This window comes from Hyaloscypha bicolor (genome assembly GCF_002865645.1).
Source record: "Hyaloscypha bicolor E unplaced genomic scaffold K444scaffold_83, whole genome shotgun sequence".
Lineage (NCBI taxonomy): Eukaryota > Fungi > Ascomycota > Leotiomycetes > Helotiales > Hyaloscyphaceae > Hyaloscypha > Hyaloscypha bicolor.
The window spans coordinates 1,081,244-1,100,526 of record NW_020194585.1 but is presented as its reverse complement, the minus strand read 5'-3'; the positions used below and the strand labels follow the sequence as shown (position 1 = coordinate 1,100,526).

General features: G+C 51.1%; 9 protein-coding genes across 9 annotated transcripts; 5 read left to right on the top strand and 4 right to left on the bottom strand.

Moving 5' to 3' along the window:
* Positions 1 to 63: 63 nt before the first annotated feature.
* Positions 64 to 1,106, bottom strand: K444DRAFT_590154 (mitochondrial carrier; the record flags this gene model as incomplete). Its single annotated transcript, XM_024878139.1, has 2 exons — positions 64 to 855; positions 942 to 1,106. 2 exons carry the CDS (start codon positions 1,104 to 1,106, stop codon positions 64 to 66), a joined length of 957 nt encoding a protein of 318 aa, XP_024736659.1.
* A 421-nt stretch (positions 1,107 to 1,527) lies between these two features.
* On the top strand, positions 1,528 to 3,183 carry K444DRAFT_590153 (phenylalanine-tRNA synthetase). The gene is made up of 2 exons (XM_024878138.1): positions 1,528 to 1,666; positions 1,713 to 3,183. Exons 1-2 carry the CDS (start codon positions 1,540 to 1,542, stop codon positions 3,047 to 3,049), a joined length of 1,464 nt encoding a protein of 487 aa, XP_024736658.1. The 5' UTR covers positions 1,528 to 1,539; the 3' UTR covers positions 3,050 to 3,183.
* A 129-nt stretch (positions 3,184 to 3,312) lies between these two features.
* On the top strand, positions 3,313 to 4,173 carry K444DRAFT_613310 (uncharacterized protein). The gene is made up of 3 exons (XM_024880320.1): positions 3,313 to 3,411; positions 3,463 to 3,521; positions 3,613 to 4,173. Exons 1-3 carry the CDS (start codon positions 3,353 to 3,355, stop codon positions 3,855 to 3,857), a joined length of 363 nt encoding a protein of 120 aa, XP_024736657.1. The 5' UTR covers positions 3,313 to 3,352; the 3' UTR covers positions 3,858 to 4,173.
* Positions 4,174 to 4,959: 786 nt separating this feature from the next.
* Positions 4,960 to 5,376, bottom strand: K444DRAFT_409486 (uncharacterized protein). The gene has a single exon (XM_024872601.1). The coding sequence runs from the start codon at positions 5,271 to 5,273 to the stop codon at positions 5,037 to 5,039; it is 237 nt and encodes a 78-aa protein (XP_024736656.1). The 5' UTR covers positions 5,274 to 5,376; the 3' UTR covers positions 4,960 to 5,036.
* A 733-nt stretch (positions 5,377 to 6,109) lies between these two features.
* On the top strand, positions 6,110 to 8,502 carry K444DRAFT_529680 (putative acetyl-coenzyme A synthetase; the record flags this gene model as incomplete). The annotated part of the gene is made up of 7 exons (XM_024874831.1): positions 6,110 to 6,179; positions 6,232 to 6,255; positions 6,370 to 6,396; positions 6,450 to 7,612; positions 7,666 to 7,926; positions 7,979 to 8,383; positions 8,440 to 8,502. 7 exons carry the CDS (start codon positions 6,110 to 6,112, stop codon positions 8,500 to 8,502), a joined length of 2,013 nt encoding a protein of 670 aa, XP_024736655.1.
* Positions 8,503 to 10,263: 1,761 nt separating this feature from the next.
* Positions 10,264 to 13,214, top strand: K444DRAFT_409393 (ADAM family of metalloprotease-like protein ADM-B). The gene is made up of 3 exons (XM_024872600.1): positions 10,264 to 10,643; positions 10,704 to 12,473; positions 12,521 to 13,214. The coding sequence occupies exons 1-3, from the start codon at positions 10,580 to 10,582 to the stop codon at positions 13,105 to 13,107; spliced, it is 2,421 nt and encodes an 806-aa protein (XP_024736654.1). The 5' UTR covers positions 10,264 to 10,579; the 3' UTR covers positions 13,108 to 13,214.
* A 105-nt stretch (positions 13,215 to 13,319) lies between these two features.
* K444DRAFT_590145 (uncharacterized protein) lies at positions 13,320 to 14,413 on the bottom strand. The gene is made up of 3 exons (XM_024878137.1): positions 14,011 to 14,413; positions 13,786 to 13,888; positions 13,320 to 13,723 (listed from the first exon to the last, which is right to left on the bottom strand). Exons 1-3 carry the CDS (start codon positions 14,205 to 14,207, stop codon positions 13,574 to 13,576), a joined length of 450 nt encoding a protein of 149 aa, XP_024736653.1. The 5' UTR covers positions 14,208 to 14,413; the 3' UTR covers positions 13,320 to 13,573.
* Positions 14,414 to 15,095: 682 nt separating this feature from the next.
* Positions 15,096 to 16,609, top strand: K444DRAFT_409322 (uncharacterized protein). The gene is made up of 4 exons (XM_024872599.1): positions 15,096 to 15,468; positions 15,528 to 15,756; positions 15,809 to 16,334; positions 16,406 to 16,609. Exons 1-4 carry the CDS (start codon positions 15,423 to 15,425, stop codon positions 16,565 to 16,567), a joined length of 963 nt encoding a protein of 320 aa, XP_024736652.1. The 5' UTR covers positions 15,096 to 15,422; the 3' UTR covers positions 16,568 to 16,609.
* A 1,174-nt stretch (positions 16,610 to 17,783) lies between these two features.
* On the bottom strand, positions 17,784 to 18,567 carry K444DRAFT_529920 (putative GrpE protein like protein, mitochondrial; the record flags this gene model as incomplete). The annotated part of the gene is made up of 2 exons (XM_024874856.1): positions 17,784 to 18,233; positions 18,286 to 18,567. 2 exons carry the CDS (start codon positions 18,565 to 18,567, stop codon positions 17,784 to 17,786), a joined length of 732 nt encoding a protein of 243 aa, XP_024736651.1.
* Between the last annotated feature and the right edge of the window lie 716 nt (positions 18,568 to 19,283).

Sequence of the window (19,283 nt, the reverse complement as noted above, 5' to 3'; positions counted from 1 at the left end):
ATAAGCAGGGAATCTAATAAGCCTTATAATCAACCGTCAAGCATCTTCCTCCTCTTATTACCCTCAAACAGCCGCTTCCAGCTCGTCCATGCCTTTCAACTTCCTGTATATCTTCTTGTGTTGTTCCAAGAATAGGAATGTTGCAATTGTGTGAGGCCCAAGGCGAATGAACGAGGGGACCCAACCCCTGAACATCCAGCCCACCCCCTCAAGTCTATACACATCGGCTAAAAGTTTCGCCAAGCCCTTGCTCTCCTGAGAGGACATAATACGGGTTTTGATAACGTCCACTGGCGAGCAAACAGTCGTGGCCACAAATCCTGCCAAAAATGAAGCCATGAAGTGAGTCGTCAAGTTGTCCGACAGAGCAGTGTGCTCAATCAGCACCCGCTTGAACCCGTCATATGAGGCTAATTGACTTGCAGTCATCAGTACCGCCCTCATACTATTCGGCCACACTCCCCGAAATAAGCTTTTCCAGCCTTCTTCTCGAGTCATCCGAATCAACCCGTCAATCGCGTTTTTGTAATTTCTCCTCTCGTTAGGGGGTAGCGCGGCATCGTGCTGCATCCGCACATTGAGCACATCTGCTGGATTCCCTGCAACTCCGCCCAGAAATCCGGATGTCGAAGCCAACGCAATGAGCGTGGGGAACGACGGGGAGGACGTGTGGGTGGTGAAGTCTGACTTCAGCTCCTCGTAGATGCCGAACCGGGTCGTGGAGTAGGTGATCTGGCGTAGCAGTGAAGCACTCAGACCACTGTAAAGTCCCAAGAAACCATCGGCTTGGAAAACATGCACGAAGGTTCCAACCATGCTTTTGGGTGCATTGCCTAGACGGGTTTGAAGGCGGACCTAGATCTGTTCAGCTGGTTATGTCGCATCTGGAGCACAAATCTCCTACCTTGACTGCAATTTAATTAGCACCATATTTCAAAGACTCCAGATATTTGGCACGACTCACCAAGATCCAAAGGGTGCGTCACGCAAGCTGCAAAACAACTTGCGCTTCCTCCGAACCAGAATGGATATCGGATGTGTCCTCGCTCCCAAGCCTTCTTCCGAGAGTGCTCTTTCGACTCCTCAGACGTGCTCCTGGACGGCATAATGTCAATTGATCCCGCCTCAGCATTCCTTCCACCCGATAGCCAGCCAGGAGTCAGAGAGGAGAAAGGGTCGGTATGTATTATGTTATTTTCTGCTCAGAGCCTGGGAACGAAACTTTTGGGGCCTCGTAACGAGTACTGTAAGTGGACAGGAACCGTGCCTTCCGATTTTGTGGAGACTGCAGAGAGCGGACCTTTGCATAAAAGGAGCAGTTGAGGGGACTACTATAAAGACATTTTACGAGGGCGCATTTCTGTGAAAACTTGTGGAAGTTCTGTGAGGCCAATTGCTGACCTTGACGCTTTCCAGCTTTTCCAGCCTTAAAATCTGGTGCATCGTCATCCGCCGATGGTTGCCGGCATCGGAGCAAGTTGTTCCGTTCCGTTTCGTCTGAAGCTCCTTTCCACTCGAAAACAGCTCTCCACGTTTGCCATGAAGCATCTCACCAGGAGACACCGCGTCTCTGCCGGTACTGAGGCGTTGGCCTTATTTGTTGGCTTGTCCAATGCTGCTTCACGAAGACTGGTGGCATGCACCCAGTGCCGGTATAATTCCACAGGTCCGTTACCAGCACTGAAGAAGGCAGCTATTCTGACAGCTTTCAGGGACAAGCCCTTCTGGAAATGTGACTGTCGATGGCAAATCATACCAAACAGATGAATGGCATAACCTGTCTTCAAACATTACTGCTTCGATTTCACGAAGATTGCATGTCCAAAAAGATCACCCTATTTCCATAACACGATCAATCATCGAATCCCGTTTCCCGAGTCCAACCTTCAAATACCACAACAACTTCTTTCCAGTTGTCTCTACCCAACAGAACTTCGATTCCTTAGGCTTTCCAGTAGATCATCCTGGGAGGAGCAAGACGGATACATATTATATCAATCAAGAAACCGTCCTTCGAACCCATACAAGCGCACACCAAGCTGATGTGTTCCGGGCAAACGAAAGCGAAGGTTGGCTCATTAGTGCAGATGTCTACAGAAGAGATGCAATTGACCGTAGTCATTACCCGATCTTCCACCAGATGGAGGGTGCGAGGATGTGGGATAGAACAAAGGCGCCCAATGGAGACATCGCAGCAGCAGTCTTAAAAGACATTGAAGCTTTGCCCAAGCATTCCATGAAAGTCGAGGATCCTAATCCGCCTACTCATCCAGAACGAAACCCTCTCCAAAAAGAACATTCTCTGACCGAGGCAGAAGCAATTGCAGCTCATTTGAAGAAATCTCTCGAGTTGGTTGTTGTGGAGATATTTTCTCGAGCAAAGGCTGCTGCTGTTTCTGCGAACCCGGATTTTGTGGATGAGCGACTAAAGGTCCGCTGGATCGAAGCATATTTCCCCTTCACCAGTCCTTCTTGGGAGCTTGAGATTTTCTGGCAAGGAGATTGGCTTGAAGTCCTGGGCTGTGGTGTTGTAAAACAAGATATCATGGACAAGGCCGGCCAGCCCCAGCAGTTAGGATGGGCTTTTGGGATGGGCCTGGAACGTATCGCTATGCTGCTTTTCGAAATCCCAGACATTCGTCTATTCTGGTCGAAAGACGAACGATTTCTGGGGCAGTTCAGGGGCCTTTCAGAGAATTTGGATAATCTGAGACGATTTGTACCATTCTCGAAATTCCCGTCTTGTTACAAGGATGTAGCATTCTGGCTACGGTCATCGTCCTCTTCAGCCGGGGGTGGGTCAAGAGCAAATACTCAAGATTTCCATGAAAACGATGTGATGGAGATTGTGAGAGATATTGGTGGCGATGTCGTTGAGGATGTCGCTAAGGTTGACGAATTTGCTCACCCGAAGACCGGGAGGAGGAGCTTGTGCTACAGGATCAATTATAGGAGTCTGGAGCGGACTTTGACGAATGAAGAGGCCAACGGATATCATGAACAAGTTCGGAAAGCTCTGGTAGAGAAATTGGGGGTTGAATTGAGATGAGAAGACCTCGGAGCAGAGATGTAGGTAACAGTAAAGGCGCTGACCGGGTTTGCAAAAAGCGTCAACTGTTTGTAATTTTATGTCAAAATTACCCAATTGAAAGCTCTACTCACTCCATTTGTACGAAATTCGACTTCAGTTCTCTAACTGTAGCTTTTGGCCTTGCTTATACTGTGTTGGGACCATACGTCATTAAGCAGCTTCGACAACATTACCCCACCACCCCACCGTGGTCGAGTTTGAGTTTCCCCCCTTTTCCATTGCGCTGTTCTAACAATCGATCATCATATAACAATTGGAAACATGACAGAGGCAAAGAGTACAGGAATGATGGATACTGAACCAGGCGGAGAGAACACTCAGTTAGCTCTCCGCTTTCCCTTTACAATCTCTTTTCTGACAAGCTTCACCAGGTACGAATCAGCAAACACCTTCACCAAACCACATGCCAAATCCCAAGGACAATTCTCCGGTATTTTCTCTTCTTCGAAGCTCTCTTCCTTTACCTTTACCTTATAATAGTGAACGAATGTAGTTTCTAACAAATCTTGTTCGGATAAAAGATCCCAATCCGAATGAGGCTAAGCGACAACTCGACGGACAGAAGCAGCAGCGAGGCGAGCAGACGGCGGAGAACATACGATATGGGGAGGCTATAAGTGAACATGGGTTTGGTGGAGAGACTATTGGCAACACCGGGGAGGCGAATCAGGGGGCTGGTGTTGGGAGGGAGGTGGAGGATAGAGATGGGAATGGACAGATGCGGAGAGAACAGGGGTATGGAAGGGGAAGTGGTGTTGGTGGATAGGGGTTGGAGTGGAGAGGGGAATTAATGAATTGTGAGGGTTTATTTTGCATGGGTGGTGCATGAGGGCGATATATCTGAGAAGTGGTACTAGTAGATGTCTCTGAATGTGTAACGGATTCTGGAGGGAGTGGGAAGTTTGAACGAGATCTTGGCATCCCGTATTGAATAACTTGCCGTGTAACGTTCCCCAGCCACCGAAGATTCGAAGGAAGATACGGTGAAGCAAGCCGGATTTGGCGTGCAGAGAGCAGCCCGTCACAGGTTACAGATGAGCATCAAACTGATGCAGGGAATCACGCCGCATGCAGCCTGCAGGCAGGTACAACAGAGGGCAAGGGAAAACACGATGCCAACGCTTGCGTGGTGAAATAGGGGTTACACAGAACGCTGAGGGTCATGTTGTGCTCTGAAGCACCAAATCGAGACACGTAGCAACGAGGTTGTGTATTTTCACGTTCCCCTTCGAGGCTTCAAGGTCGAGCCAGAGACTGTGTGGCCTTGGCGTTGTGGTCGACAAGTTACCGTAGTTCCTTCGAACCGATGCCCGTCTCGGCCAGCGCAGCCGGACATCGGTCTGCAGCCGAGCTTACTCGTAAAGCACAAATATACTCGGCAATCTGTTGAGGACCTTAAGTGGCCTCACGTAGAAGCTAGCATAAGCACCGATAGAGGCAAATGTGCCTGAGACGATGGATGGGTAAAGAATTATTGCGAGCGAGCCGATTAATGAGCCCGAGCCCGGGGGATCGAGAACTCTTGAACCTCCACGGAACAGCTCCCGAGCAGCAGGCCAGCCAGCCAGCGGTGTCAGCCTCGTCCTGGTCCGGCTACCCCGCAACGGCCAGAACATGCCACCTTGGAGAATGCACAGCAGATCAACAACATCTGGGCGAGAGAGGAAAGGAAGAGAGGGAGGAGAGTGGAGGAGAGGAGAAGAGAAGAGAAGAGCAGCTGTTCTTGGCGCAATTTGTGCCTCACAGCCAGAAATTCAGAATGAATGGACCTTTCCGATACTGGAGTGGATAACACGTCAACTGGGTAGTCCTAATAACATTACCGCACCGCCTACTTGTACCATGTCGCAAAGCAGGCGCAAGGTCAGCAATTCTGGGGAAACGGAGCTGCTGAAGGGCGCCGCTGCCGCAGGTACATGAGCACTACTTGAGCACTACCTGAGCACTACAGGAGCTCTACCAAGACCACAACAGCCGTCCCGCTCGTCTGCAACGCCCCTTGAGCTGCAACGGCCCTTGACAAATACGCATACAGCAGCAGCCGGTCTCCGAGAAGGCCTGGCCTCGAGCAGCAGCGCGAGATACGTACAAGTAGAGGGCAGGGGGCAGGGGGCCAGGGGGCAGGGGCAGAGAGCAGAGCAGAGGAGGGGAGAGCAGGAATCATGGGGTGATCATTGATCATTGATCATGATGTTGATCGTTGATCGTTGATCTCCAGACTCACTCCCGAGTTTGTCTCTGGCTGCTGCTGCTGCTGCTGCTCTGGTGCTGCTGCTGCTGCTGCTCTGGTGCTGCTCTGCTGCTGCTCTGCTGCTGCTGATTGGTGCCGTTCCGCAGAAGGCTGACGGCGGTGGTTCAACCCCACAGTCGGCGGCGTTCCATCATTCCATGCCTCTTTCTGTCGCGCTCGGATTAAGGGGCCAGCCAGCACGCAAGGGCTCCCGCCGCCGGCCCTGCAGCCAGTCATATCGATGCAGGAGAATAGCCGGGGCAGTCGATGAGTGGAGGGGCCTGAGTGGAGTGTATGCTGGCCTGCGGCTCAGGATGGGAGCTCCGTCAATTCCAGGACAGCACGGTAAGGTTACTGACGAAATCAGAATCTCCCTTTGCCCCGAGCGAACCAGAGCAATCAGTGATGGGCTGGGAGTCTGGGACAGCCGACGCGAGGATGTAAAAGAGACGCCTGTCCCCGTCGCCCCAGTTCGTGCCTTTCCTCTCTCCCTCGAAGCTCTTCTCTTCTGTCTCTGTCTCTGCCTCTTTCTCTTCTTCCTCCCCCTCCCCTCGCTTCTCCTCCGTTCTCCCAGTCTTCACTGTCTCCAGCCCCGCCAGAACCTCCCCCCCCCCCTCAACCCAGCCTTCCCGCCTGCCGTCATCATACCGCCCAGCCCACCGACAAACCAAAACCCGCGATTGCCCCAGATCTTGGTCTGTTCGCTTGGGAAAAACAACCCCGCACTCGCCTTTCACGCTGTGAAATCTGCTCTTTCTCCATCGCAACAACCAAGGACGACAGCAACCATGTCCGAAGGCAATGTCAAACCGCCCACCAACCCTGTGGTTGCTGAGGCCCACGAGGTTGATACTTTCCGTGAGTCGAGGAATGAGGAGGCCAGCGCTTCCAGCATGCTAACAAGCTCCAGATCCGCCACAGAAGATGTTCCTCAGTAAGCCCCCCTCCAATCCCCCCCCCCCCCCCCCCCACTTCGAGCTTCGACACCTGTGGCTTTTCGGTGAATGGGAACAATGGCGAACTAACTAAATAACTAACGCTCTTGCAGAACATCCCAGCAAGCCTCATTTGAGCGGTAAGAGCTCCACGGGAGAATCAATTGCAGGCCAGAGGCTGACGGTGCGCTAGGCTTGGACGAATACCAGCAGCTGTACAAGGAATCCATCACCCAGCCCAAGAAATTCTGGGCGAAGCAAGCTCGCGAGCTTCTGACATGGCAGCGAGATTTCCAGACCGTGCACTCGGGGAGCCTCCAGAACGGCGACAACGCGTGGTTCTTGGAGGGCCAGCTCAATGCTTCCTACAACTGCGTAGACCGACACGCGATCAAGCACCCCAACAAGGCCGCCATTATCTACGAGGCTGACGATGCGGCAGATGGGCGCACCCTCACATATAGCGAGCTTCTAAGAGAAGTCTGCAAGACCGCTCACGTTTTGAAGCAGATGGGTGTGAAGAAGGGAGACACCGTGGCCATCTACCTCCCCATGATTCCCGAGGCGCTCATTGCCTTCCTAGCCTGCGCACGCATCGGCGCCGTCCACTCTGTCGTCTTCGCCGGTTTCTCCTCTGACTCCCTCCGCGACCGTGTCATTGATGCACAATCCAAGGTGGTCATCACAACCGATGAGGGCAAGCGAGGCGGAAAGTTGATTGGAACGAAGAAGATCGTTGATGATGCCCTGAAGCAATGCCCAGATGTTACGCACTGCTTGGTGTACAAGCGTACGGGTGCTGAGGTCCCGTGGACCAAGGGCCGTGATTGGTGGTGGCATGAGGAGGTTGAGAAGTGGCCCGCCTACATTGCCCCTGAGCCAATGAACTCGGAAGACCCGCTTTTCTTGCTCTATACGTCTGGATCTACGGGCAAGCCCAAGGGTGTGATGCATTCCACTGGTGGTTACCTCGTTGGTGCTGCTTGCACTGGAAAGTACGTCTTTGACATTCATGATTCCGACAAGTTCTTCTGCGGCGGTGATGTTGGGTGGATCACTGGCCACACCTACGTAGTCTATGCTCCCCTCCTGCTGGGTGTTGCGACCGTCGTCTTCGAAGGAACCCCTGCCTATCCCGATTTCTCCAGGTACTGGGAGGTCATTGCCAAGCATGAGGTGACCCAATTTTATGTTGCTCCAACCGCCCTGAGATTACTCAAGAGAGCGGGTGATAAGTACGTCAAGCATGAGATGAAACATCTCAGAGTCTTGGGATCCGTCGGAGAGCCAATCGCTGCCGAGGTCTGGAAATGGTACTTTGAGATTGTTGGAAAGGAGGAAGCTCATGTCGTTGACGTAAGTTTGAGATTATCTCTTTTATAAGCGAATGCTAACTCAACTACCTATAGACATACTGGCAAACCGAGACGGGCTCCCACGTTATCACTCCTCTTGCCGGTGTTACTCCCACCAAGCCAGGCAGTGCTTCCCTTCCTTTCTTTGGCATCGAACCCGCGATCATCGACCCTGTCTCCGGAGAGGAGATTCATGGGAATGATGTTGAAGGTGTTTTGGCCTTCAAGCAACCATGGCCTAGCATGGCCCGCACAGTTTGGGGCGCACACAAGAGATACATGGATACATACTTGAATGTGTATAAGGGATACTACGTAAGTTCAACCATTTGTATTGATACGAAGCCGTCCGCTGATTTTTTACCAGTTCACGGGCGACGGAGCAGGACGCGACCACGAAGGCTACTACTGGATCCGAGGCCGTGTTGACGATGTTGTCAACGTTTCCGGCCATCGTCTGTCTACTGCCGAGATTGAGGCTGCGTTGATCGAGTACCACGCCGTCGCTGAAGCGGCTGTGGTTGGTATCTCTGATGAGCTCACTGGCCAAGCCGTTAACGCCTTCGTTGCCATCAAGGACGGTAATGAGATCAACGATCAACTGAGAAAGGATCTCATTCTCCAAGTCCGAAAGAGCATCGGTCCCTTCGCAGCTCCCAAGGCAATTTTCGTCGTCCCCGATCTACCCAAAACTCGAAGTGGAAAGATTATGCGTCGTATCCTGAGAAAGATTCTTGCTGGTGAGGAAGACCAACTCGGCGACACATCCACTGTAAGTTTTAAAGACCCCCAGAGATGGCAATGCTTTTGCTAACAGTGCCGCGTTAGCTGTCCGATCCCAGTGTCGTAGACAAGATCATTGAGGTTGTCCACCAATCCAAGAAGAAGTAAAGAAGAAGGTGTGCTTCGAGCGAGCATTACAAAAAGGATTCCCGGAGGTGTTTCTCTTTCTTGCTGGAAATGATAATCCTTTCACTGGAGTCAGTTGTCAATGTTTTCAATGTATCTTATGTACTCGCGAAATCGAAATTTGATAGCGAACAAATTTGCAGTCCTCTTTCCACATATGGCCCGTTGCCCTGTGTAACAAGCGAAAAGTGACGAAGCGATTGAAATAGGGTAAAGTTCGTGTATAGGAGACACCTCGAACGAAGCGCTTGGCAAACAGAATCCCATAGCGAAAGACACAGCAACTATGCTGGCAATTCCAACGGACCGGATTGCATGGATTTGGAATTTTCCCGGTGTTCTCTCCAACCCAGCATCTCGTGCGTTTTAATTGTTCCGTTGCATGTTGTCAAGAAAAACGTTTGTCTCGGTCCAGAAACAGCTGACCAACCTGCGAACACCCCAAAATACCTACAGTCGTCGTTTCTGTCTTCTTGAACATGCCCAGCAGCAAGAAATCATTGCGTGTTGCTTTGTTAACTCCGACTTGAAATGGAGTCTTGGAGAATCAACTGTCTCTCCTCGTCCTCAGTCACGCGAGCAAGTGTCCTCATTCGTTAGCTTATCCTCGTATGAGTGGATGAGCACAGCATAGCCCACCTGGCCTCCCCAAGCCATCGCATGCAAGCCTACGCAATCTTCTGCTGCTCGTTCCGGTGATGGCTGCACCGCGGTCCGCAGGTTTTTTGACAGAAATTCTCATTGGTGACGATGGCGATCCTTTTGGGGGGGTGGGTTGCCAAGGGCCGGCCGATCCTATGGACGACAAAATTCTCAGGGCCCGTCGGCGAAAAGCCGCTGGGTGTGGGGACATCCAGATGAGGGCCCATATTGAGATCAGAAGCAGGGAGACGGTGGTGTACTTGAGGGAGAGAGAAAGAAAGAAAGAAAGTTGAGGCTCGCGAAGAGAACAGGGGATACTGAGGTTCTTAAACAATGGTACTCTTGAAAAATCTCGCTATTCTATTTATAGGGGGTGACGGGGAGTGCTTCAACACCGCACGGCTGAAACGCGGATGGGCTGCAATTCCACCCCCCCGTGACTGACAGTGACTGGCTGACTGTCTTTTACTCAGCCAAACTTCAGACCGAGACGACAGTTGGCGTGTCAAAAGGCCGTGTCTGATCCAGCCGCTGGGCACAAGAGTGCTGCGCCCTGGCAGCAGTTCCATCAGACCATCTGCGCGTGCTCAAGGCTGCGAGCAGGGCGGCCGAGGGGGAGCGGAGGACGGAGGGAGGGAGGGAAAGAGAGAATCGTCCAGACGAACACGGTAAGGGCGTCGAGGTTTGAAGCTGAGGCTGTGCGGCCGAAAAAGAAGTAAGTGCAAGTAAGCTTATGAACAAGAATCGAATGTGGTCATGGTAGTGGTGGCGGTGGTGGTGAGACGGGCATCCGCCCAGGTGAGCGGGTTTGCCCTCAACTCTCACTCATGGTTTTCCGTTCGTGCCGGGATGTAAAGAAGCCTGCTCCTCCTCCCTTTCTGCGACCGCGTTCATCAACATCAGCATCAATAGCAACAACAATAGCAAGAGCGCCTTGTTCGTATTCCTGCCGCGCTGATGTTTTCGGGAGCGGAAGCGCAAAACGTCTGAAACTGTTGCCAGGCCTCCCGCACCTTCGCATTAGGCACGTACCGAGCGAGTAACACGCTCTCGTTATCGCTCTCGCGCCCCCAGCACCTTGCGATCGATTGAAACCACTCCTCCAACCCTGCACCACTCTACCACTCTACCACTCTACCACTCTACCACTCTACCACTCTTCCTCTCCTTCCCCCTTCCGCCTGTCCGCCATTTCGACCTCTTGCTTTTAATATCTTACGGTAGTCGCTCGTTTCGCTGGTCGATTGGAGGAGTCTGTGGCTGGGGATTCTTCACATACTCAATTAGGAATCAACTGCGGCTGAAGAGGAGTGCCTAGTACGATTCTTTTGGGAGTGAATCTCACTTGTGCTGTGCTGGACCTCGAGGGCCAGCCTGCCGCATCTTCTTTCAATACATCTCTCAAACTCGCCAGAATATGTACATACTGAGGAGCATAGCGGCGGCCCTCGTCAGCGCATGTCTGTTCTCGCGATCTCATGGTACGAGTTGCCCCTCCTGAGTCTCTGGCAAAGATATTTGCGGCTGACCCCAACCTCCAGCTCACTCCAACGAGAGAAACCCTTTGACCTACTTTACCTTGCTCGAAAATGCACATGTTAATACACCATCACATCGAATACACGCGCTGTCGAAGTTCGACCTCACATTTGACCTGCACAATGAGCAGCAAAGGATAAAGTTGACGCTAGCCCCGAATCACGATGTTATCGCGAACGGGGCAACAGTACAGCACCTCGCGCCGGATGGATCAGTACGAAGTTCGGAATTAATAGACCGTTCAGAATATAGAGTTTTCAAAGGAGATGCGTGGCTGCAGCATTATCCGGGGGCTGAATGGACCAACGTTGGCTGGGCTCGGATTTTGATTCAGCAGGACGGAGAGAGCCCGATCTTCGAAGGAGCATTCAGAGTCGATGGTGACCACCATCATGTGCAGACGAGGACCCACTTCATGCAGACACGACACAAACTGGACCCGAAGTTGGAGGAGAAGGGTGCAGAATATATGGTTGTATGGAGGGATTCCGACATCAGCGAAGGCCTCACTGCGGACAACGAGGGTTTAATACACGCGGACTTAAAAAGAAGCATTGGAGAGGAGTCTTCGTGCTCCGCCGATGGGCTAAACTTCAATGTTGACAGTCAACATCCCGTGTACGCTGGGATGTTGAAGCGGGACGATTATTTCTGGGGTTCAGCATCGACTCGAAGCCTCTTCGGACGCCAGATTGATGGACAAACCGGCGGAAATTCTGCGGGTGTTAATTTGACAACCTCCATTGGATCAACAAATGGCTGCCCCTCTACCCGGAAGGTTGCCCTCGTCGGAGTCGCCACGGACTGCACTTACACTGCCGTTTTCAATTCTACTGCTTCGGCAAAAGCCAACATCATCAGCGTCATTAATCTTGCGTCAGTCCAGTACGAAAGTAGCTTCAACATTACGTTGGGGTTGCAAAACCTTACAATCAGCGACGCCAGCTGCCCTGCCACAGCATCTTCTGCTGCTCCTTGGAATATTGGATGTAGTGATTCGGTCACCATTCAGAATCGACTCAACCTCTTCTCTGCGTGGAGGGGTGAGCGTCAAGACACCAATGCATATTGGACACTGCTCAGCACCTGCGCTACCGGGTCTGCTGTAGGATTGGCGTGGCTGGGTCAGGCTTGTGTGACGACCTCTCAGGTGGAGGCTTCGTCGTCTGGCAATGAAACTATCAGCGGAGCCAACGTCGTCGTCAGGACCAGTACAGAGTGGCAGGTTGTTGCTCATGAGACGGGCCACACCTTTGGGGCGGTTCACGATTGCACTTCGACAACTTGCGCTGACGGCACGACCGTTGCGTCTCAGCAATGTTGCCCCTTAAGTTCCACGACCTGCGATGCTGGAGGAGCGTATATCATGAACCCAAGTACGGGGAGCAACATTCAAAAGTTCTCGCCCTGCACGATTGGCAACATTTGCTCTGCTATAGGCAGAAACAGTGTGAAGACCAGTTGCCTAACAGCAAATAAGGACGTCTCAACGATCACAGGAAGCCAATGTGGGAATGGCATTGTCGAGGCCGGCGAGGACTGCGATTGCGGGGGAACATCCGGGTGCGCAGACAACCCTTGTTGTGACCCAACAACTTGCAAGTTCACGTCGCAGTCTGTCTGTGATCCCAGCAACGAGGATTGCTGTACATCCACTTGCAAGTTTGCCTCAAATGGCACAGTATGTCGTGCTAGTACTGGCGTTTGCGATCCTCAAGAGGTCTGCAGCGGCCAGGCAGCAACTTGCCCTGCTGACAAAACAACTCCAGATGGTACGTTTCCCCTTCCTTGGCCTTCTTCTCTTACTAATGGTATTCAGGGACCTCGTGTGGGAACTCGCTCTCCTGCGCCTCTGGACAGTGCACATCCCGTGACCTGCAGTGTAAAACTTTGATGGGTTCTTACACCCAAGGAAATGATACCTATGCTTGCTCCTCCGACGGCTGCCAAATATCTTGCGCCTCTCCCGAATTCGGGGCCAATGTCTGCTACTCAATGCAGCAAAACTTCCTCGACGGGACATCTTGCCAAGGTGGAGGAAAATGTTCAAACGGACAATGCCAAGGCTCGAGCGTTGGAAAGGAAATCACCAGTTGGATACAAAGCAATAAGACGTTGGTGATAGCACTGGCCTCCGTCATCGGGGGGCTCATCATACTTACCATCCTATCGTGTTGTTGGTCCAGACATAAGAGAAGAAACCGGATCCGAATGCGCCAAAGGCTTCCTCCGCCACCAGGATGGGCCAGCGCGCCAACATATTCTCCGCCGACCTATGCTAGCGCACCACTCCCGGCTATGCGAGGTATGAATGGATCAGGGGGGATGAGCGATGGGTGGGAGAACGGACGGTGGAAACCAGGGGCTCCGCCACCTGTTTGGCAGCCGAGTGTTCGGTATGCTTGATACGAGTTTAAATTTGGGATATTCGGCGTATTGATACATTTCATTTTGGATTAGCCGGTGTTTGGACTTACATTTATGCATAAAATAGGAGCCACTAGGGATTAGGATAGAACTTCATTCTTTGAATGGCGGGTTGGCTGCTTGAAAGCCGATGAGCCCGGTGGTACTGGATACTCGGAGGAGATGAACAGATGATGGGGATTATATTTATTAGTCACTGTAGATAATAATTGACCACATATCCCTTGATAACAGATTGCTTCGGTGTGAGAGTCAAGTTCATTCGCTCTGATCCGAGCAATTCCTTTTCACCAGAACGCAAGAGAATTCCCCAAGTCGACTTTAGACCAGCTAATTTGATATTAATTACGATCATGGACTTCGTGGTCCGCCATGTCATGAACCTTCCACCATTCCCTCGGAACTCAAATGCCATCCCTGAACTCCAGATTCCATCAACCCTGCGCTACATACTCCTCTTGGTCTCATTTGCCTCCTTGCTCGGTCTGAATTTGGGTTTCTCATATATCTCGACTCCGGGCGGCGCATAAGGGTCCTTCTCATCTTCATAACCGCAGAGGATTTTGGTGAAGTAGTGGCGAGTCCCGGGAATGCTCTAGATAGACATTGGCTACTTGGTAATACTAAAGCAGGAGGACATGGTTGAAAGGGGCTTACATCGGATCGAGCTTGTGCGTGCATCATCAGCAACTCCGGATTGTCCAGCACAATAGCGGCTTCTCTCCTCCTCTGAATTCTGGCAAAGGAGTCTCTGCTGTAGCTATTGCCTTGTCAGCGTTCGGATCATCCTGCGATTCGTGCCTCATAAATTCTGAACACGTGACATGAATGAGACCTAAGCAAAGGAGGTATGGGGGCGTAAGGGAAGAACCCAACTCATACACGTCAAATTTCCTATTCTGGCCCTCCCAGGCGCTATCACTCGATTCATCAGTCGAGGCGTAAGGGTCCTTGTTCCTGGCTTGGCGATCTTGCATTACCGGTGTGAACATGCGGGATGAGGAGCGTGAGGAGGATGAGGCTTTGGATTTTGATTTCGCTGTGGCGGCTTTCGAGGGGGTAGAGTGCGACGAGGACATGTTTGCTGGTTGAGGATTGCGGCCTTGGGTTGTGGCTTCGTGGTTGAGGAGAGCGCTCTGACCGTCTCAGGGGGTGAGGATTTTGGGGGCTAGGCTGGAGATGGTGGGTCAACGAGGAGAGGAGACCAGGTCCGTGAGGGGGAGTCTTCCCAGCTGCATGTATGGATCGAGGTTGAGAATTGCTGTGTATGGAAGTTCGACGATAGGGTGAAGTGAGGTTGACCAAGGTCAGGTGTTCATGATCATGTGATGTCACTATCGTGATCCTTGTACAGGAAACGATCTGGGGCCCAGGGGTGACCAGGTCTCGGCGCTTTCTTCCGATTTGTCCAACACGGTCCCTCCTATCCCCTCTCCTTCTCTTCCATTCCCTTCTTTTTGTCCTTCCTATGAATTCTCGCACATGTTCAGTGGACCTCCTTCTTGCTATCATCACAACATCTCTTTGTTCAAGTTTGCCTTCCTCTGCTCTTGACCATGCGGGGAAGTGTAAGGCGACGGCAGGTGAGGGGTGCCGGATGCCCGGCCATAGTTGTTATCTGCTACTATGTGGTGAATAGTTTCACGTGCAGATGATAGCCTTTTGACGCCAGAAGCAGTATGCTCTTCGTGCCTGTCTTGTTTCTCAATGGACTTTGCTATTATGTATCTGTATTGCTTGTCGTGAACTTTCCATAAACAGATCTAATTCATTCATTCATTTGAAGCTAGCATGCTAGAAAACTTCAAGTCTTGCTGAATGGTTGAATTGTTTTTGTTTTCTTGTAGTACACTGCTTGGCCTTTTAGACCAAAAGGTCACCTCAGGATAAATATGCAATTATCACGGGTGTGCCTCCAGGGTTGTGCCTTGGGTTGAGAAGGGGTGAGAACTCGGCATGTTCTATTCTCACCTTCCTTTGGGGTGTTATCGGACACAAATCGGCAAGACGACGACACTTTGTGCCGTTGTTCCGAGGGCCGCAATGGCGGTGCGGTGCAATACACTTTGCCCACACATTCACACGAACAAATTTCCCCGACAATGGTCCCTCAATTTGGGATCCAACACAGGGTGTCCTAAACTCCTTACTGCACTTCCACCCTCTCTGCTAGCTAGCAAATTTCCTTCGATCTTGTGGCCCAAACTCTGGCCTGGGAGTTGACGTGGTCCCTTAATTGTGAACACCGTCGCGCCTTGCGGAATCCGCAGCCTGTTACCCATGATCGCTCCAGAATGCGTTCCGACGCGCCCAGCTCCCACACAATGGACCAGTCCGAAAGTACGTTATCTAGTCAGAACATGCTTGCCTGTTATTTTAAGCTGACAGCTTCTCACAAGACTACCTTCCCCCAATGATGTTCGTTCCAAATGACCAGATCATGGGTCCGAGCCGGGCTCAACGCGTCCCAGTGGCACCAAGCATGCTATTCACCTACGCACATATGAGAGGACGGAATCAGCATTACTTTGATCCCTTGCACCACGCATTGTATCCAGCTTCGGATAGGCAACGATTCAATCACAGAATGTGGCTTCCACCAATTGCCAAAAGAGCGTCTCTAGAAGGGTGAGCGAAGAAGATAGCCTGCTAGATTCCTGTTGCTAACATGCCTTGGCAGACTTCCTCGAGGTGCGACTTTCTTCTGTGATCCTATTACTGCAGCAAATTTACAGCCGCCTCAACTCCTCCCTCTCGCGTTGCATGGTGGCAGTTATCAACCACAAAGAGAGCAACAACCCCAGCTCACTTATAATGAGTACATCCGACAGAATCCTCCAGCAATTGGGAATAACCACTACAAGGGCGACATGGTGTGGGCCAATTTTGGTTACTACTTGGCCGAAGGCAAGTGGATAGATCCCGAGAGCGAAGGAGAGCTATATGAGGCCTACCTGAACCAGCCTAGCCCCCATAGAGCAGAACCGCATCTTCCAGACATCCCGAGATCCCGAGATCATGGACCTCGCATCTTGACACCCCAAGAGCTGAATGAAGTTTACCAAAATTTTGCAGCAGATGTCACCGACGAACATGATGCCGAAGGCGATCCCCGTGACTGGCGTATCAGCCCAGAGACTTTTGCCCAGTGGGCTGCCGGCGCCGTAACTGGAGATCAGTATGAAGAAACAGTCATAAAGACGCCCGTAAGTTCTTAAAGGCTTCTTCTACAAAATTTGTGGGAACGACTTTATTGTCAGAAACTGACTTGATGCAGGAAAATCTTCCCACTGCCAGACGAAGCATCGCCGAAAAGTGCAGGATTCCTATTCAATCAAAGCCGGAAATGCAGTTTGATCTGGAGACGGGCAGCGTACTATCTGGAGTCTACGAAATTGAGTGTAGTCCATCTCTTCTGTCAAGCCCACTTGGTCTGTAGTTAGCCTAACTGTAGACATTTCTCGTGCTGACTTGAAACGTAGGTGTTGATATCGTTCGGCCCCCACCTTACTTCAACTACAGTTACCCAGGAATTATGGATGATCTTGAGAGGCATGGATTTGGGGCTGCTTGGGGTGATCGTCGACAGCGAGGCAATGTCGCAGAAAGCACTGCTTCAACTCCAGAGGTCTTCACATCGGTAAATTAAGGAATCGATAGCCAATGTACCCTGGCTAATACATTCTTTCAGGAACGAGCACGTGAGAACCTAACTCGACCAAAAGACGCACTGGACGGCGCTAGAATGTACGAGGAGGTGAAAGAAAATATCTGTAGAATCAGAGAAGAGGGGCAACGTGTCTGGCAGGAAAACATGGCGCAGTTGCAAGAGGCTCAAGAGTTTGCAGAGCGGCGGATTGAGATATACCGCCAAATCCACTTCCTCAAGGAGTATCTCGAGAACAACTCGATGTCAGGGCCCCGCATGAAGATACCTGCAACACTCAAGGACATTCCTCGAGCTCCAACGCCTCCTACGCCAACACCGAAGCGCACACAATACCGCCGATACATCGACGAAGCCGAAGAGCAGGAGACCATCCAGTTGATTAGGGCGAAACTACTTGGTGCCAGACTCAAGACGGAGTACGAGACCCTCCAGGATGATGTCGAACCCAGAGAGAAGGAGAGATTACAATTGTTGGACAAGCTTGGTATTCAGAGTGTTGATGAGATCCCTGGGCTTATGCCCGACAGGAAGCTGTTCGAGAAGCCTCGGGTACAAATTGGTCAGTGAGACATGGGCGCCATGCGGTGTTGCGAGATAGTACGATGTTAAGATTCTGGGATTAGTTTGTATGGATGGCTCAGTACAAGTTTTCCTGTTTCTATTCTCTTTCACATCAATCTTTATGTACGACGAGATCCAACCATCAAAACGATAAGCCTCATGATGGGAGGCCATTGCACAACGAAGTGTTTGAGGCCATGGAACGTATGTATGACTTCTCTGTAGAGTACGTTACATATGAAGGAGTTCTTGCAGATTCTTCTGCACATGTGATTATTTATGGCTCTTGCCTGCTACCCTGACAATGCATGCAGACCTTCCACGCCAATGAGAGGAGCAATGATATGTACAACGAAGATCCAACGCCTCTTACCCACCCTATTATACATGTACAACATTTTATCCGAGATGCCAAGGCATCCATTTATGTATTCTTCACAACACCGACCTTCGCAGCTCGTAGGACCCTCCCATTAAGCTTGAAACCCTTTTGTTGCGTATGGAAGACGGTGTTATCCTCCTTCCCCTCCATGGGTGTCATAAACGTCGCCTCGTGCTCATTCGGATTGAACTTCTCGCCTTCGACGCTAGGATCGAATCTCTCCAGTCCATGCTTCTTCAGCGTCTGCATCAGGATGGACTCGGTCATCTTCAGACCATCATATAGTGAGACTAAATCTTGCAAATGCTCTGTTTTCTCCTTGGCATTGAGCTTTTCCTCTGGGACCATGGCCAAGGCTCGATCGAGGTTGTCGACACTGTCGACGAGGTCCTTGGCGAATTTTTGCAGGGCAAAGTCCTTCGCGGATTGCATATCCCGCTTGGTTCTCTCTTGGAGGTTGCGGTATTCGGCCACGGAGCGGAGATATCGATCCTTTCATTCAAATAATTAGAGGGTGTTGGGATGGAAGGGGGAGTGGCGTTACCTTCAGATCAATAATCTCCTTATTCTTCGCCTCTAATTCCTTCTTTGCAGGATCTTCTGCTTCACTGCTCTTCCCCTCTGTTTTCGACTCTGCAGTAGCATCGCCTTCCGCCTTCTTGGTTTCTGGCTCTGTGGAATACCATCTCGATGTCGCTGGTCTCGAAGCCAATGCGAAGGAAAGATTGGATTGGCGGAATTGTGGCCGTGCTAATGATGACCGTGGGGCTGCCCGTATACTGGAGCTCACTGCCCGGGTTTGGCGTAATAGTGTTCTCGGAATCATTGTTGGGAATGTGGTCGCGTGCTTGTGGACTGGAGCGCAGCTGATGTTCAAGGAAAATGTAGAATAAATTTCTAGCGCAATGACGGCTGATCTTTGCGGGAAGCCGGGAAGTTCCGATTCGCTTCGACAACATCAAGCCCCTTTCCACTTCCGTCAACCTCACCATCTTTATTATTTCACCTCTTCTCACCAACTTTCTGTGATTCAAAGATTCAACTTCTGTTCTGGGAAGAGAGATGTGATAGCTACATTTAAGCCCTGTTCTTGAAATGGCCATGCCGCTTTGCAGCCACGATGCTGTCATGTGGGAACACGAAGTCATAAAACTATTCGAATCAACTCTTTGAAACGAATGTTAATGTCCAGACATGAGCAGATCCTTATCTGTTTGTGTTGCTGTTGTTGTAGCAGCAGGTGAAGGGGCAGCACCAATTCTCTCCGCCTTCTAGATACATCTCGCCAATAATGAATCTAGCCCCTGTAAATGATCTTTGTTACATTATTTGTTAAGTCATATTAAGGGGCAATCTGCTTTCTGGATTGAAGCTTTGTATCTACTGTTGCGTAGAGGCTGGACCCAACTCGGTCCCAATCTGAATGAAGAACTTCTGATACCATTCAACCATTCAACCAACTGACAGAATGAACTCTGCTGAACTCTTCTTTCTAGGCATCTTTTCAGATCCAATGCTCTTCGTTGGTGTGGGTTGTGGTGA

What these genes read in the sequence shown, in the direction of transcription:
- K444DRAFT_613310 (XM_024880320.1), top strand. Translation starts at nt 3,353, where the DNA reads ATGACAGAGGCAAAGAGTACAGGAATGATGGATACTGAACCAGGCGGA. An exon ending in CCAGGCGGAGAGAACACTCA is followed by an intron (nt 3,412 to 3,462) that starts GTTAGCTCTCCG and finishes AAGCTTCACCAG; the next exon opens with GTACGAATCAGCAAACACCT. An exon ending in ATCCCAAGGACAATTCTCCG is followed by an intron (nt 3,522 to 3,612) that starts GTATTTTCTCTT and finishes TTCGGATAAAAG; the next exon opens with ATCCCAATCCGAATGAGGCT.
- K444DRAFT_590153 (XM_024878138.1), top strand. Translation starts at nt 1,540, where the DNA reads ATGAAGCATCTCACCAGGAGACACCGCGTCTCTGCCGGTACTGAGGCG. An exon ending in GTGCCGGTATAATTCCACAG is followed by an intron (nt 1,667 to 1,712) that starts GTCCGTTACCAG and finishes GACAGCTTTCAG; the next exon opens with GGACAAGCCCTTCTGGAAAT.
- K444DRAFT_409322 (XM_024872599.1), top strand. Translation starts at nt 15,423, where the DNA reads ATGCGTTCCGACGCGCCCAGCTCCCACACAATGGACCAGTCCGAAA. An exon ending in CACAATGGACCAGTCCGAAA is followed by an intron (nt 15,469 to 15,527) that starts GTACGTTATCTA and finishes GCTTCTCACAAG; the next exon opens with ACTACCTTCCCCCAATGATG. An exon ending in AAAAGAGCGTCTCTAGAAGG is followed by an intron (nt 15,757 to 15,808) that starts GTGAGCGAAGAA and finishes ATGCCTTGGCAG; the next exon opens with ACTTCCTCGAGGTGCGACTT.
- K444DRAFT_409393 (XM_024872600.1), top strand. Translation starts at nt 10,580, where the DNA reads ATGTACATACTGAGGAGCATAGCGGCGGCCCTCGTCAGCGCATGTCTG. An exon ending in TCTGTTCTCGCGATCTCATG is followed by an intron (nt 10,644 to 10,703) that starts GTACGAGTTGCC and finishes CCCAACCTCCAG; the next exon opens with CTCACTCCAACGAGAGAAAC. An exon ending in TGACAAAACAACTCCAGATG is followed by an intron (nt 12,474 to 12,520) that starts GTACGTTTCCCC and finishes AATGGTATTCAG; the next exon opens with GGACCTCGTGTGGGAACTCG.
- K444DRAFT_409486 (XM_024872601.1), bottom strand. Translation starts at nt 5,273, where the DNA reads ATGATCAATGATCACCCCATGATTCCTGCTCTCCCCTCCTCTGCTCTG.
- K444DRAFT_590145 (XM_024878137.1), bottom strand. Translation starts at nt 14,207, where the DNA reads ATGTCCTCGTCGCACTCTACCCCCTCGAAAGCCGCCACAGCGAAATCA. An exon ending in CAGAATAGGAAATTTGACGT is followed by an intron (nt 13,889 to 14,010) that starts GTATGAGTTGGG and finishes ACAAGGCAATAG; the next exon opens with CTACAGCAGAGACTCCTTTG. An exon ending in ACGCACAAGCTCGATCCGAT is followed by an intron (nt 13,724 to 13,785) that starts GTAAGCCCCTTT and finishes ATGTCTATCTAG; the next exon opens with AGCATTCCCGGGACTCGCCA.